Source organism: Lygodium microphyllum, chromosome 15, assembly GCF_053477565.2.
Source record: "Lygodium microphyllum isolate KBCC chromosome 15, Lygodium_microphyllum_v1.1.10, whole genome shotgun sequence".
NCBI lineage: Eukaryota > Viridiplantae > Streptophyta > Polypodiopsida > Schizaeales > Lygodiaceae > Lygodium > Lygodium microphyllum.
In genome coordinates this window covers 77,456,868-77,473,467 of record NC_141149.1, presented here as the reverse complement: position 1 = coordinate 77,473,467, position 16,600 = coordinate 77,456,868, and the positions used below count along the sequence as shown (strand labels likewise).

Here is a 16,600-nt window from a genome sequence, read left to right as displayed (position 1 = left end):
GTTCTAGCCGGGTTTGAACATGGTATTTGTGTACTAACTGTTGGACGGCCTCAGGAAAATCGCCTATGTCCAACTCTTCCTTCTTCTACGGCTTGAGCTGCCCTTTTCCATGTCCAAAGCTTCCTGTTCTGTAGAGTTGTCAATCAAGTTGATAAGGCCAGGTAGATCCACTTCCACAATAGTGCCTATCCTTGTTGCGTCTGGCTTTTTGGCTATGTTCTTCGCTTGGGCCTACCTTTGGAGATTCGATCACCCTTCTATGTCTTTGGGTCTTCTCTTATTGGTACGTTCCTTTAAGTTCTTAAGTCTGGATGAGTTCCTTGTTAATTACAACCAGTCCTCAACTTACCCTCACTCTCTGCGTGTGTGCATGTGTGTTCTTTTCCGTGCACACTGTGTGAAATCAGGCTTTTAGCTCTTTTCAAGTGTGCTTTGAGGACTGGAAATCAGAGTGAGTAAGAAAACAAAGTGTCTAGACTGCTCTAGCACTCTCGTCGTGGGTTTAGCCTGATAGGCTTGTACGCTCGGTTTCTGGTTGTCCTCGCTGGTTCATAGGGTTCTCTGCTATGCCCTCTGCTTAGTCACGATTTGTTAGCGCTCTACAACTCCGCTTGATGTGGCTGACGGACTGGATCACTAGATGGTTGACTAGTGTCGCCTCTATGCCTGCGTTTCACTGGTTCCTTTGTTCCTTATGTCAGAAAGGTGTCTCAAGCGTCTGTATGGTCTTCGAATGTTCGTACGGCCGGTGTCGAGGTGATCTAGTCTAAATTTTAAAAATTCTGGAGAAAATCAGACTCGACCCAACAAGTCCGAATTGCAAGGGCCGAGTGACTAATTCGGATGGGCCAAGTGACTAATTCGAACAGGCCGAGTTACTAATTCGGACAGTCGATTCTAGTGTCCGAATGTGCTTGGGCCGCCGAGTGCAAGTTGGTCCGAGTGTTTGATTCGGACGGCCCAAGTGGTGGGCGTCCGAGTCGAGTGGGCCGAGGGCTGAATACAAGAACAGGCCAAGGCCAAATTTCCATATGTCCGAGTCAAGTGGGCCAAATGGCCAAATTAAAGTGGGCCGAGGGCCGATTCTGGGACTCGGAATTGGCGTAATTCGAACAAGCCGAACACAGCACATTTTTTCCGAGTCGATGAAAAATTCGTCCCACCGAGCGATTGTGTGCTTCACACTAGCTGGGCACCTCCAAATCCTACCTATGCATGAAGGAGAAGGTGTGGGTATACCTGTAGTAGGCAACAAACTTGTCAGCGTCGCAATTGAAGCGGGTCCATGCAATGAAGCTCTCTCTCTCTCTCAAACAACCGGGATTTCAAATGAGCTCCCCCTTAGTCTCCTAGATATTAAACCCCTGTTTCACAAGATTCTTGCCACTCCTGCCCCCTCGCTTGTCAACCTTAACCCCCTTCAGCACTCCTGGTTTTTCCCAGATCTGTGTCCTCTTTGGCATTTTTTACAGTAGCAAACCCTACGCTTTTCCATCCGATCTCTTAACCTTAACCTACTCTAAACGCAACAAAAATCGAAAGCCAAGTACTAGGATGATTTCTCCTACTCAACCAATCATCAAAAACCAAAAATACTTACTTGTAGCACGGATTAAAAACCCAAAACCTCCTATCTATCTCAAGCTCCGGTTCAGGGATGAAACCCTTACTTCGATGCTTGATTTGAAGTGCGCAAGCGCTCAAGCTTGAATTTGTTGGTCCTGGCAACAGAACCAAAATGTAGAGATAAGCTCAAGCTTAATCGCCAAGACCCACGGACCACTTATTGGTCAAGCATTTCAAGCAAGCACTAATGGCTACCTCTCACATAGCCGACGCACTTTCCCCCTCTATGAGTGTAGTGAGCTTACCTTAATGCCCAATTGAGTTGCTTCCTCTCTCAAGCACTTCGATAGCTCCACGATTCATGATGCACGCACAAGCATCCTCAAGCCTCTTCCTTCAAGCTCCATCCTCCATAGCCACACGCAAGGCAAGAGAAGAGAAGAGAAGAAGAGAAGAAGAAGAGATGGTGGAGGGCTTCACCTCCAAGATCTCTCACTCTCATACACTCCCTCCCTCACTCACTCTCACTCCCTCCCTCTCACAAGTAAGCAAGAGAAAAGGAGAAGAAGAGAAAAAGAAAAATCCACTTTGCCACACACCAAAGAATGATCTCTCATTCACTTTTTGAACTTTATATACAAAATCCTAAATCCCTTTTGGGCGGTCATCCCCTTATTACATGGCCGGCCATGGCCTAGGCCCTTTTTCCCATTGTTCTCCTATCTTTCTAGCTTTCTTTCTACAGACCTTTCTTTCTAACGCTCTTTTACAGAGGTTTTGGCTGCGCCTTTATATTTAAATGTGCGCCTTCTTTCTTTTGGCTTCTTGCGGCTTCCATGGTTGCGTCTTATACTCCTGGTGGTTGTTCCCATACTTTTAGATTTCTTCCGGGTCCACTTCTTGTAGGGCTCCTTTTCCTTTTTTCCACCTTGCGCTTTTCCTCTTGATGCCTCGTTTTCCACTTCCTTCGCTTTGCAATAAACAACCTATGTTCAGAAAAGTCTCACTAAGGTTGATAAGTCAAATGACATATGATACATTACTTCGGGAGCTTTTAATCACATGACTCCACGTGGTAATTGGTTCACTAATATGGTTCCTAATAAGCATGGTTATGTCTGTGCAGGTGACGATACTTTGCATAACATTGAGCATAAGGATGTGATTCCCTTGGTTATACATGATGGTCAAAAGAAGAATTTGCATGATGTCTTGCATGTTCCTTTCATCACTAAGAATCTAGTATCAGTTGGGCAGATGATAAAGCAGAATTTGCAAGTTCGATTCAATACCGGCCCCCACCCAGCCCACTGGGTGTGGGGGCGCTCACCAATCTATATCCCCTCCCAATCTCTAACCCCTGCCACACACGAAGCAAACTGCGTAGGAAGGGGGATCTAGGGGGGATGATCTGGGCTATCGTGAAGATCCATCTCAGGGATGACCTCCAATCATCGCTAAGCCTTGGTCTACACTCCTAGAGACCCTCCTGCAATCGGACCTTCGAGGTCTACCCTCCTGGTATAAGCCCGCGAACTATTAGCTTGCCCAAGAGAGCCGTACTCTGATACTCTGGATCTATGATCCCCAGCCCTCCCTCTGACCGATGCCGAATGATGATCACCCATGCCACCTTAGCCCGGAAATCCCTAGAGCTGTCTGACCCAACCCAGAGGAAGTTCCGCACTAGGCGGCAAAGCTATACTACATAGGACGAGGCAAAGCACCAACATAAGGCGATGGATGTACCAAGCCGTCACTAGGACGACCTAGCTAACCACCAGGGCTTGGCCTGCTAGGGAAAGGCGAGCCGTACTCCAGTAGGTCCCAGCTTCCTCCGAATAGAGTCAAGGACTAGAAGAAACTGCTGGACGGGAGTGATGTCGAGTCCCACGTGGAACCCTAGGTAACGAATGGTCTACCCTCTGCACACCCATCTAAATCCCAAGTGAACCCCCCTCTCCGTGATAGAGTTCGGGTCTGTAGGGAAACTAACCGACTTTCGCCAATTGATTTTTGCTCCCGCTGTAGTAGAGAACACCTCAAGAGCGAGTCTCACTCTCTCTAGCATCAACTCATTGTCCTCTATGTAGAGTGATGTATCATCTACATACTCTTTTAAGTCTAACAGCTCCGTCTCCTCTCTCACTGGAAGTCGGAGGCTGCGTAACCCACTCACACATGACCTGAGGAAGTGAGACATCACCTCTGCAAAGAGTAGGAACAGGTACAGGGCCAGGGGGCAGCCCTATTGGACCAATCTCTCCAATCGAAACTCCTCCCCTCGCCTGCCACCTATGAGAACCCTACTGGTAGCCAATCTGTAAAGTGTTGAGACCCCACGGATCCATGCCTGGGGGAAGCCCAACCTCACCATAGTGCCCTCTAAGAAGCCCTAGTCCACCCTGTAATAGGCTTTCTCGAAATCCAGGAGTAGTACAGCCTGTTCCTGACCACTGTGTTGGACCCACTCTGTCGCCTCAAAGAAAGTGAAGACATTGTCAAGGATAATCCTATCCTGGACAAAGCCTGTCTATGTGTCATGAATGATGTCTGGAGGCACAAGGCGGAGTCGCCTACTAATCATCTTTGCCAGTGCCTTATAGGCCACTGACAACAAGGTGATCAGTCTCCACTGAGATAGCTCCAACCGGTCTCTGCCTTTGGGGGGGAGACTGATGAGACCTGCCAAGAGACTCCCTGGCATCCGTCCAGAAGTGAAAATCTCTTGGAAGGCCAGCAGTAAGAGATCCTTCACCACCTCCTAGTAGATAGCAAAAAAGGTCTTAGAGAGGCCATCCTCTCCCGAGGCATTTCTGCCTGTCCTGTGTATGGAACGCCTCCTCTAGTTTCTTCTTTGTGAAGGAAGCTAGCAGGGAGTGTCCCATCTCCTGTGTGACAAGGGACGGGATGTAATCCCAACCCTGCTGTCTACATCGTTGTCCTCTAGCTAAAGCTGTCTCCTATTGAAAAAGGCGCCTGTAGTAGTCAGTGGCAATCTCCATCACCTCATTTGGGCTAGAACGAGTCCTCCCATACTGATCCCAAAGACTGCGTATCTACTCTCCTGAAGTGCGGGGCTGATGCACCTGGAAAAATTCCCTGCACATCGTGTCTCCTTTTTGCTCCCAGAAGGCTGCTGAGGTACGGAATGAGAACTCTAAGTGCGTGTCCTCTAGGCTGGCAATGGCTGCTCGTGCGCGCACCTCCTATGCGTGGAGGATGGGATCCCCCAGTGTCTCCTATAGTAATCTCTGCATGGCTGCTAGGTCCCGTCGGAGTGCTCTACTATCCTCCTCCCAGCTCTGATGCCTAGCCTCTAAGGCTGCCTCCTAGCAGATACTACTCAACTCGACTAGGACCTCTGCGATCCGGTCCCTCCTATCCCACTCCCTAGTCCAAGTTTGCTTAATCTGTCTCTTCACCTCCTCCCTCCTATAGATCGAGTCAAGGATCCAACAGGATCGTGTCTAGGGCAGATTATCCTTGTAGTGCACACTCTATGCACTGGTAGAAACGGGCCGCCTGTGCCAGGGGCCACTCGATCACATCCATTCAATTATCCTTGTAGGGCACAACTCTAATTTGTCTTCTCTTTTCCATTGCACATGTCTCCTTTTACTTTCTTACATTCTTAGCAGGCCTACCTTTTGGTGGTGGGCATCCCATTTACATTTGTCCATGGCACTCACTTGCACTTAATATTGAAGTCAAGGTTTGCATCTAAAGAAAACTTAGATCGTTTGGCACTCCTTCCCATGGTTGCATCTTTTGGTGGCACTTCTTTCCTAAGATTCATCATTGCCACTTTGGTGGACCCGTTGAAGGGTGTTCATTTCATAGGTTTTCTGTTGGACATGTATCTCGCTCTTCTTCTTTGGGTGCTACTCCTTTTCCCATCATTAACATCGACATTTTAGGGACAAAGAGGGTACTTCCTTCTCCTTCCACAGTCCGATGGTGAGAGGGGGCAGTCTATAGTTTTGCCTTCCACTTTGAGAAGAGACGGCTTCTTCTCTTGATAGTGATACTAATGATGCTTAACAGATTTTGTTTCCAACATTTTGTATTGTACGTTATGGACATTTGTAACTTCATCCACACTATCAAGATGACATGATTGTAAAAGGGCGCTTGGGCAAATGAACAATTCCCCTACGAGGGCACTATCCAAGTTGTACTATTGCATCGCATTCTGCATGAGCATGAAAGCTTATCTATCCTTTTGCATTACCCCATTTATTGGCATTCTGTTCATGTAAACCTAGATAAGGCAATGCTAATATTATTGGAGTGGAGTTACTAGGAATTGTGTAACTATTTATGGTCCAAAAGGCCAAGGTGTGGTTGTATGCCCAAACAATACAACTCTCGGCTAGGGTAGGAGGGTGCCCAAATAAGGTCTCTACCTCGGTCGTCATTCTCTCTCTCATCCTCAAGGTTGGGGACTTCAGATAGCAACCCCACCACATCAAAATTTGTATTAAAATGAAGAGAAACATCTACAAAAAACACGACATAGAAAATCGATTATTGCTATAGCAAACCATGATTATAAAATAATAAACCAAATGTCAAAGTAAATATAAGTATACCTTTGATTAGTTGATTATTATATAATAATCAGAGATCTAGAGAAGTCAGATTTAGCATGCTTGAACTATCAGTAGAGTTAATACTATTTTTTTAGACAGCTCCTGGAGTGTGCTAATTGTTTGCTTGTTTTTTCCTTCTTAGGTGCAATAGAAAAAGAGGACTTGAATACATGTACTGAAATCACCACCCATAGGAAGAACTCAAATTTGTCTCTTCAAACTTCTTCCTGTCTGCCTTAAAATGTCCTTGTTCTTCAAATTGATGTCTTCAAAACAACCACAATCCATTTGCCTAACTTTCTAGAAAAGCTCCTAAGTTTTAACAGACCTGTTGAAAATATTTAATGGCAGTTCCCTTGTCCCTTTCTAACAGATTCGGATCTCACAAGTTCCTTCCACAAAAAGGAAATATCGGTGCAAAGGATATTTATTGCAATTTTAAATTTAGCACACCAACAAAATATGGGGAGTCTGAAGGTCTACTTCGAATTCCATGTTTCCAATCTATGTTATGATTAACCTCTCAAAGGACATATATTGTGATAGTGTGTTAAGAATTAAGAAAATTCCATTCCATCTGATGGAGTTTTATGTGACTATATTCTTTGCAAATTAACAGCTTTGCATCTTGCCCAAACAGGATAACCATGCTGCAATTAACTCTGTGATATGCTGTTGCAGGAAAGCAAGCTCAATGGCTTTCAAATCCTCCTAGAGACAAGCTCCTCTGGGAGCCTGATCGAAATGATTATATGCCTTGAGTAAGTTATCCCAAGCCTCAGTTTACTCCCAAAAACTGATCACATTTCCTAGGGATAGGAGTGACCCTCTAGATCTGTTACCACAAATGCCACAGTTATTTTTCTAGATTCCATGCTCTGAAGATTGGGATTATCAGCATGATCATGCATGGTTTCTCTTATATAAGCCAAGGAAATCCTCAGTCTTTTGAATAAGAAAGTTTGTAAACTCGTATTTTGCATGGTTATAGCCTGTTGGTTATATCATGATATGCTCAAACTTTAACCAGCTTCTGGATTCATGTCCCTCTTCATCAAGGTCATGTGGATGCTTCTCTAATATTGTGTTTTGTATTTTGAGTGTTTCTGGTTTTATGTCCCCTTTTTATCAAGGTCATGTGGATGCTGCTTATTGTATTGGGTTGTGTTATTTACTTCCTCTCATCTGGACACCCAACAGAGATGTCTCCAAGTTTACTCGGTGATTTGTAGTACCTTTATGACAGCACTCTCCTTGGCCAACACATGATAAGGCACTTCACATAGCCAACACATGACCTAAAAGTGCCCAATAGGAAGTGATGTACCACATAGCTGCAAGAAGAACCTGGTTGAAAACCACCACTCACCCTACTAGTGAAAGCCTCGTCAAGCTCCAATAAAGTAGGTTCTATTTGATTCTCAGAAGAAGAGGTGCCAACTACTGCTCTAAGTTGATGTCAATCCCCACATGGTATGCAAGATATCTCACCGTGATCTTGCAAGGAACCCCAGTGAAGTCCTAATGCGGTAACCATTCCAGCTGCCTGGTGTCACATACCCAAAATCCATAGGACTTCTGCCAATTAATCAAGGTACTTGCTGCTCTACAAAATGTCTCCCTGGCTACTACAAACGCCCTAAAGTTTCTCTCGTCCTTGTCTAGATAAATTATTGTGTCATCCACAAAACTCCACGTCAAGAAGCTCCTCAAACTTATGGATGGATAACTTGATGCCTCTACTACTGGAAACGCTTCTTTAGAAGGTGCTCATAGCCTCTGCTATTCATAGCCTCTGCTATGATAGGAACAAGAAGGGGGACAATGTCTCTCAAGAAGAAGCTCATAGCCTCTCCTACAATAGGAACAAGAAGGGAGCTAATGGACAGCCCTATCTCACCTATCTCTAAATGTTGAAACTCTCTCGTTTAGCCCCGGTGGTCATGGCCTACGTGTGTGCCTACATATTGTAACGTCACAAAGGATTCATGGCAAACATCCGAAGATCATTCGCATGTAGAACGGCTAGATCAAATAATGAACTTTTCTTCAAAAGATCAAGTGTTGTCCTTGCTTGATAGTATTACTACCTATCAATCGCTTTAAAACTTCTTAGTTTTTTGTTGAATGCAACAAATTCTCACTTACAATTGGAAGGCGATTGAGTGTTTACCACCCGCCCCCCCCCCCCCCACCCCCCCCCAAACAAAACCTGTCCAGGGCCCCTGCTTATTATGCTCACAAAGGGACCCTACCCATCGCCCACTCACCCATTGCCTGCACACCTACAAAGGGGCCCCTTCACATGCTCATTTGCCCAATCCGATGCAAAGCATCAGGTAGGCAAGAGGCGCAAGGCACCTTGCCATTTTTTAACCTCTTGTGACATAAATTCATTCTATGTATGCTTGATTCATCCAACATCCATTTCATCTTTTGTAGTCTATCTAGCAATCACATGGAACATCCATTTCATCTTTTGTAGTCTATCTAGCAATCACATGGAGCATCTACAATAGCTAACTAGCTTTAAAGTGGGTTATGAGCTCCATACTATGAGTTTATATCATTATACAAGGTGTTTTGAGATGACTTTATGCAAGCTTAAGTGTGCTTTATGAGTAGAGCATCCTTAGAAGTTTGCATAGTATTGGATTTAGAGTTGCAAAAATACGCATGCAAAGCTTGGAGGAGAGGAAGCTTGAGAGCACACAATAAAAAGTATATTGAGAAATAAGATTATGGAATATTTACAAGACCAAGTATGCCCTAGAGTGAACTAGTGTTCATACAAGGCTAAGGGAAAAAAGTGCCTCGGAGGTCCTTGCCAAGTTGTCATGTGCCACCATCTTCACTACTTAGAACTATTTTGCACTCTTCAACATTGCATTGATTAATGGTTCTCATCCTTTGTTTCCCCAACCTTAAATAGGTTAATTGCACTCTTAAGGGCCAGTCCTCTAAGGGACTTGTGCTTTTGCATGTCCCTTTCTCCATCTTCCCTTACATGTCACCTTTTTTCATTTTCCCAACATCCTCTCTCAATCTTAGCTTTATATACAAGATCTAATTGCACTAATTTCTTGGGGTGGGAACTCACAAAGTATCCATTCTTCGTCCAATGATAGCATGTATCTAGGAATGGTTAGGACCACACCCTAGTAATGAGTTTGAAGCAATTTAGGTTTTGCATGTGCAAAAATTTAAGCAGTTTGTTACACCTATCTTGCAAAAATGCAACTTTGCATTTGGGATTAAGCATACCAAGTAGGGTATCCACAACGAGTGCATATAATACATTGCCTAAGCTTTAGTTGACAAGGAAACCTCTCCATCAAGAAAAATGGGTAAATCTGGTAAAGAAATCCACTCGTGATACTCATGCTACAACACACCGTTGGGAGAAAATGAAGGACATCATGGTATGTATATGTATATCTAGTTACCTTGATGGCTAATTATAGAGGTGAGGATCCAATCCCTTTCAAATCTAGTGCCACTCAAAACCATATAGAATCCTTTATCCATGAACTTAAACTAAAGCAATGTTTTTTTGCTCTCATAGGTAACATCGAACCATTGAATAAAATCATCTTTAGCAAGAGGTCATCCCATGAAATACAAGAACCATGCTAATACCAAGTCTACATAGTATTGCTTAATGTGTGCCAAAGAGAAGGTAATTGTTGCCTTGTGTACTATGTTGCCTACATCTCCAATCTAAACCTTCATTGCAGTACTTTCGATCATGCTTGAATTTCACTTTTCTTCCTCTTGAGGGCAAGTGAAAAGGAGCAAGTGTGGCATGTGGAGAGTGAATGCAAACAAATGTCAATAGTGATAGAGAGAGGCAGCTCTATGTGCCATATAGTTGCATGCATGTAGGGATTTCTATTTAGATATTCATGTTTTTATTGAGCAACAATAGTGCCAGATTAGATTTGGAAACTAGATAGTGATCCAAAGTACAAAGTCTTATAGAAACTCACTCGAGCTTAGTTTAGATGTATGTACACAAGGATGATTCTAAATGGAAGCTTTGGCACAAAAAAAGAAAAAATGAATGAAAGGCCCCTATTCCTTACATGGCCAAAGATCAAGTTGTGAAATATAGTGGGTGTTCAAAAGCTTATGTCAAAGGGCCTATGCAAGATGGGCAAACCAAGAAGAGAATCTTAGCTATAGATAAGGAATTGTGTTGGTTCTAGATAAGGAAATTCCATTAAAAGCATAGAGGGAACCAACAAGTAATTGACAAGCTATAAATAAGTAATTTTGTTGGATCTAGGTAAGAAACTCCAAATATGAATAATAGAGAAAGAAAGCTAGATGAAAGCATAACCAACCCCCGCTCTTCCTCCCCCCCCCCCCCCCAACAAAAGTATGCATGTTGCACACTCCATGGCACACAATAAATGGAATTTGGGTAACAAGTTTAAGCATCTATAAAAAAGTTCATAGAACACCAATGTGGCTTGAAACGTATAATGATCAAATTCCTATTAATTGTAGTTTATGAGTCAATGGCCTAAGGCCTAGGTTTCAATTTGTTAAATTCCTAATATAAGCATTGACACAAACATTGGCTATGTAAGAAACATGGATTCTTAACCAATATCACATCAGTAATACCATACTAAAAGTGGACAAACTCTAGCTAATAATCTTATTCAACTATCCCTAGCATAAAATTGATGTTGTAAGAGGGTGATTATGTGCTTGGTGTATACAAATATTGGCTATGTTGTTTAGCATTAACTAATGGGCCTTTTTTTAGGATACATCAATATTATAGCAAAAAAGTGAAAGAGAGGGGGTAACGTAGCTTTTTCTAGAGAAGCATAACCCTAAAGTGTGAGTATATACATCATAAATAGTTAGGCTATAAGCCTAACTATAGCTTTTTCTAGGGAAACATAACCCTAGAGTGTGTATATATACATCATAAATAGTTAGGCTATAAGCCTAATTTTCCCAAGTAGTTACAAGCAGTAAATTTGGTGGATAGTTTATTTCAATAGCAACTTGAACTCTTTTGTGAAACTCATCTATGTCAAATGCAACTTTGAACACGTTCATTATGTCATGTCCCCTTTTTAAGTTGCCTTTCCTTCTTCTTGGTTTATTATTGGTACCTTTCAACTTCTCAAAATCAGTGCATCACTTAACCACAAATTCTATTTCAAAATAGTTATTAGGTCAATTAAAAATTTAATAACTTTCTAATTCCTAGATATTCAAACTTTCCTTAATTTCAAAAAAGTAGGGGAGTCTCTAAATTTCCTCCAATATGATTTTCTTCTAAGGTGAGGGTTGTGGGGTGAGCAGGGGAGATAATGACCTACAATAAGTTCAAAATGTTCTTGTTAGCCTTACAATCAAGAAAAAATATGATATGGATTCAATTTTTGTCGAGGAGCAACTCTAATATAGTCCTATTCTATTTCTATCTTGTGAGCTTTGTCATTTGTCCAACTAGCATGTGGTAGTATTAGCCACATTAAAGACATCTTAGTTAATTCCCAAAACTAGGGGAGCCTATAAATTCCCTGCGATATGATTTCCTTCTAAGGTGAGGGTTGCAAGGTGAGTATAGGAATTAAATGACATGCAATAAGCTCAAAATGCTCTTGCTAGACTTACAATCAAGAAATAGGTATGATATGTATTCAATTTTTGTGGAGGAGCACATCTAACATTGCCCTATCATATTTCTATCTCTTGATCTTTATTATTATTCCAAAGAGCCTTCAATAGTATTAAGTGAATTAGACTTTCTATCTCTTGATATTTATCATTATTCCAAAGAGCCTTCAATAGTATTAAATGAATTAGAGTACTCTTTTTTTATTGAATATATTTTAAGTGAATTGCAAAGAGAGAGAGAGAGAGAGAGAGAGAGAGTATATTAACATCTCTAAAACGCCAATGACATGGCCTATGACACCAAAGCAATACATACAATGATGGCGTGTTTCTCATCTGGAATGAGAAAAGATAAAAAACATGACCATAAGACTAAAAAGTGAAACATTGTCCTCAAAAAAGAAAACTTGTCAATCATCTAAAGGTAAAAGTAGAAAAATAAAACTCTCCATCAATGAGATATTTGTCCTCTAAGGAGACGTATCTCTGCATGGTTGAGGCATCCCAACATATGTCCCATATGGTGCTCAATGATGGCTCTAATTGATATGTAGTGTGGATGTCTAGGCCTTCATTGGAGTGGACATGGAAACCTAGACCAATTGAGTGCCACTGCTCTATCCAAAGGGACACCTACAAAAGATGGGGTGTACTCCTATAGGTTGTGTGGCAATAGTAGTGGTATGTGCCACACTTGGTTGTGTAGCAATGAAAAAGTCAATGACTACTCTCTATCTATGTTAGCCTTATAGCTATGGGGCCTCCTACTTTGTAGAATAGTTGCTCTACACCTCTGGAGCTCCAAGACGAAGAAATCCAAGCATCTTTGATCCTCAAACTACATGATTCATCTCAAGGATCCAAAACCTTCTCGAAACAAACAGCGGTATCTACCTTGTATATCATAATATACCAAGCATCAACAGATGTAGTATTCCTCTAGCTTTAGCTCTCTTGCACACACACACACACACACAGAGAAGAGACACTATGTTTATGGTACTTCCAATAGCTCTCTTCTCAAGTTATTACCTTATCACTTTAACAAGAATGAGTATGTGCATACATAATTAGGATTAGTAAATGAGATGGGCGGCCGACCACATTGGCCTTTATTCCAACAACTTTCCACTTGAAGGCCAATGTGCATTTAAGGGAGACAGAGATATAAAAGAAAATGTGAGGCAAATACACATGAGGTACCCTAACCCAACACCCATCAACTCCCTACAATGTGCAAAATTTTTAGAGGGCAGAAATTTTTTTTAGAAACTATATAGGGTTATCATTAGTATGAATTTTGACAAGCCCAACTCACCTATCCTCAAGCATCTGCCAAAGAAAGTGATGCCTCACTTTTACATGCTTGATTTTTACATGAAACACAAGATTATTTACCAACATGGTGGCACTCTGTGCAACAATGGCACTCTAACTATCACTCTGCAAACAATGGCACTCTAGTTATCACTCTGCAAACAATGGCATGTTTTTGCTAAGGCCCAAGTCTCGCACTAAACGACCAAACAATGTTACTATATTTGTTAATGATGTGCGTGAGCACACTTAGAACTCATAAGGCACTTTTTTCTCTCTTTAGGAGGGTTTTTTCTCCTAGCCTTGTATATATTACCTATTCACTTTTAGGACATACTTAATCTTGTTAAACTTATCTATTAATACCTCCAATACACTTTGAAATTTGTTCTCTTAAGCTTCTTCTTCTTCTCCAATCTATGTACTTACATTTCTACAATCCTAAGTCCAATAATTGATATCAAAGAGGGTTTCGACCTCATGGGCACATTCATTAATACCCTTTGCTTGATCTCCTCATATTTGAAGTTATTTTGGCCTCTATTTGCATATTTCTAGTATTGCAAACCAGGCTTTTATGACTAGTCAAAAAAGTTTTTAAAAAAGCATCATTTTCTACTAATAAGCAGAAATTTACAAATGCTACTTAGACAAAGAAGGTTGATAAGGATGAGAAGAGAAAAAAGAGAGTTTGATGTTTTGCAGATATTGTAAGGCAATAAATCATATCATGAAGGATTGTCACAAATTGGCTACAAAAGAGACCAAGAAGGAGGCTAGTATAGTTGTTATAGATGCCTCTTTTTCTAAGTTACAAATTGGGTATTTAGTGCACAATGCAGTTATGACCCTTCTTTACATGATTCTTGTATATTTGTTGTGGATTTAGATATATGGTACTTTGGCAGTGGTGCCACAAAGCATATTACTTCTCTATGCAATATGTTCACTTCTCTCAAGCCTTCCCCTAAGGGTACTATTGTGACATGCGACAATACCTCCCCCTATCAAAGGAGTTGGAAATTTTGTGCTAACTACTATTAATGTTAGTGCTTTCATATTTATAGACACTTTATATGTACTAGAGATTAAGAAGAATGTAATGTTAGCTTTTGCACTTGCCAAGATTGGCTTGATTGTGAAATTTATTGATGACAAATGTACAATTCATGATCTCTCTTATGGTGATACCTTTATTGCATCTAGTTCACTATGTCATCACTTGTATAAGCTCAATAACTATGGGAAATGTATGGAAGACATAACCTATGTTGTTTTAATTTTGTAGATAGTTTCATATGTAAAACTTTAGTTTTCTCTACCTATAATATGCTGAAATCAGGGTTAAGTGACTTTATATATGTAATCTACTGTAACATGGCAATATCAAGAGTTGAGCAATTTACTATCATGCCCAATAGAGGTAGACAATCAGTCTTTACCACTACAAGAGCTCCCACAATACATACGTATGTGGTTTAAAAGCTAAGATTGAAGTGTTTTTGTACTTCAAGGAGTTTGTTGGCATAGCTAAAAATTTGTTAAGATGTAAATTGGATGTCCTCTATTTTGATTGAGGAAATGAGTATATGTCTAAGAAATTTAGTGCAATCTAGTTGAACATGAGATAAAACACCAATGTATAGTGCCATATACACCAAGAAAAATGATGTGGCTAAGAGAAAAAACAAATCACTCATGGAGGTGACACAATACATGATTAAGATTCAAGCTTTGCCACATAGTTTTTGGCTTAAAGTTGTTTTATGGCTAGCCTATGTACTTTAACAAGTATCCCACTAAGGCTTTGCAATCTATCACTCCATATGAGGCTTGGCATGATAAAACCCCATATGTGATTCAATTATATGTTTTTTTTTACTTGGCTTATTCTTTCGTTCCAATGCAACAATACAAGAAGTCGGATGATAAGGCTATAAAATGTATTTTTATGGGATATAGTAATGAAATCAAATATTATAATTTATACCATCCACAAAATAAGTGTATCTTGAGCAATCGTCATATAGTCTTTGTGAAAGATGTTCAGTCTTTACATTCATGTACAATACTGACAAATGTACGCTCAAGGAGTATCTATGATACTTTATTGCTTCTTTGCAATTGCATGTAGTCACATGCAATGCAAAATGAGGAAGGTTTTCAACATATACAGATCTCTTATGATAACATAGATCAACCTATTTCTAATGCATATGTAAATAATACACTTCTTGATGAGAGGGTAGAGATTAAGCAATCTAGGATTATGGCAAAATGGTTGGTGCTAACATTATGTGATAGTAAGTTGGATGTACCATTGTATAGTCATGCTCATTTGGGCTCTCATAATGTCTCTTATACATTAGATTGTTTAACACTAGTTATTTTTAGTTTGTGTGATGAGAATGAGCTTGTGATATCTAAAGATGTATAAATTTCAAAAAAGTGGTCCTTATATGGTTTGCCTCTTGACAAGAAGGCCATTGATACCAAGTGGGTTTACAAGTTAAAGTGCAAGCTAGATGGTGGTGGTGAATGCTACAAAGCTAGACTTGAGGCAAAGAGTTATGCTAAGGAGAAAGGCATTGATTTTGATGAGGCCTTTGTTCCCACTCGTCGTATGATAACTATTCATAGTATGTACACATTTGAAGCTCAACATTAATGAGACATCAAAATTACATTTATGAATGGTGATTTACATGACAAAGTGTATGTTTTTCAACTTCATGGTTTTGTGCAGAAGGGGCAAGAAAACAAAGTATGTCGATTGAAAAAGGCTTTGTATGGTCTAAAGCAAGCACCTACAACTTGGTATGAGAAGATACATGCACATAAGAAGATACATGCACATAGTTTTTAGAAGAGTCCCATTGAAAGCACATTATATGTTAGACATAAAGGTGATATGCCTCAAATCATTGTGGTTTAAATTGATGAAACGTTGCTCACTAGGTCCTAATGAGATGCATATTGTTGGATTTGAGGTTGAGTTGAATTCAACTTTTGACATGCCAGATTTAAACCTATTCAATTATTATTTGGGCATTCATTTTAAGTAGTGTATCAAGGTGTTGTTTTGTACTAAAAAATGTATATCAAGATATTATTGTAAAGATTCGGTCTTAAAGTCTACAAGCTTGTTGCTACTCCTATGGAGACACGTTTCAAGTTGAGCCTTCATGATGCTGGAGATAGTTTAGTGTCTTCCTCCATCAAAAACCTATTAGATGCTTGATTTATGTATGGGGCTATAAGGCATGACATTTAGTTTGTAATCTCAAAAATGAGAAAGTTTATGCATGGCCTAGACACAAAGCATTAGTAGGCAGTGTAGAGAATCTTTGACTACTTCAGTAGTACTTGACACCTTTGGTTGTTTTATCCCAAGGAGAGATCATTACTACTAGATTTACATTCTTTTTCAAATTCTAACTTGGTTGGTTTTAATGATACTCATGTATCCATAAGTG

At 40.6% G+C, this 16,600-nt stretch overlaps 1 protein-coding gene across 1 annotated transcript in view; it reads left to right on the top strand.

Annotated features, from left to right (window-relative positions):
• Positions 1–7,220, top strand: part of LOC148024691 (uncharacterized) — a 253,797-nt gene extending 246,577 nt beyond the window's left edge. The window contains exons 18-19 of the mRNA XM_087694347.1: positions 6,535–6,638; positions 6,843–7,220. Of these exons, the coding sequence (XP_087550473.1) occupies positions 6,535–6,638; positions 6,843–6,926 (188 nt within the window). The 3' untranslated portion in view covers positions 6,927–7,220. The remainder of the gene's footprint in view (positions 1–6,534; positions 6,639–6,842) is intronic.
• The last annotated feature ends 9,380 nt before the right edge of the window (positions 7,221–16,600 follow it).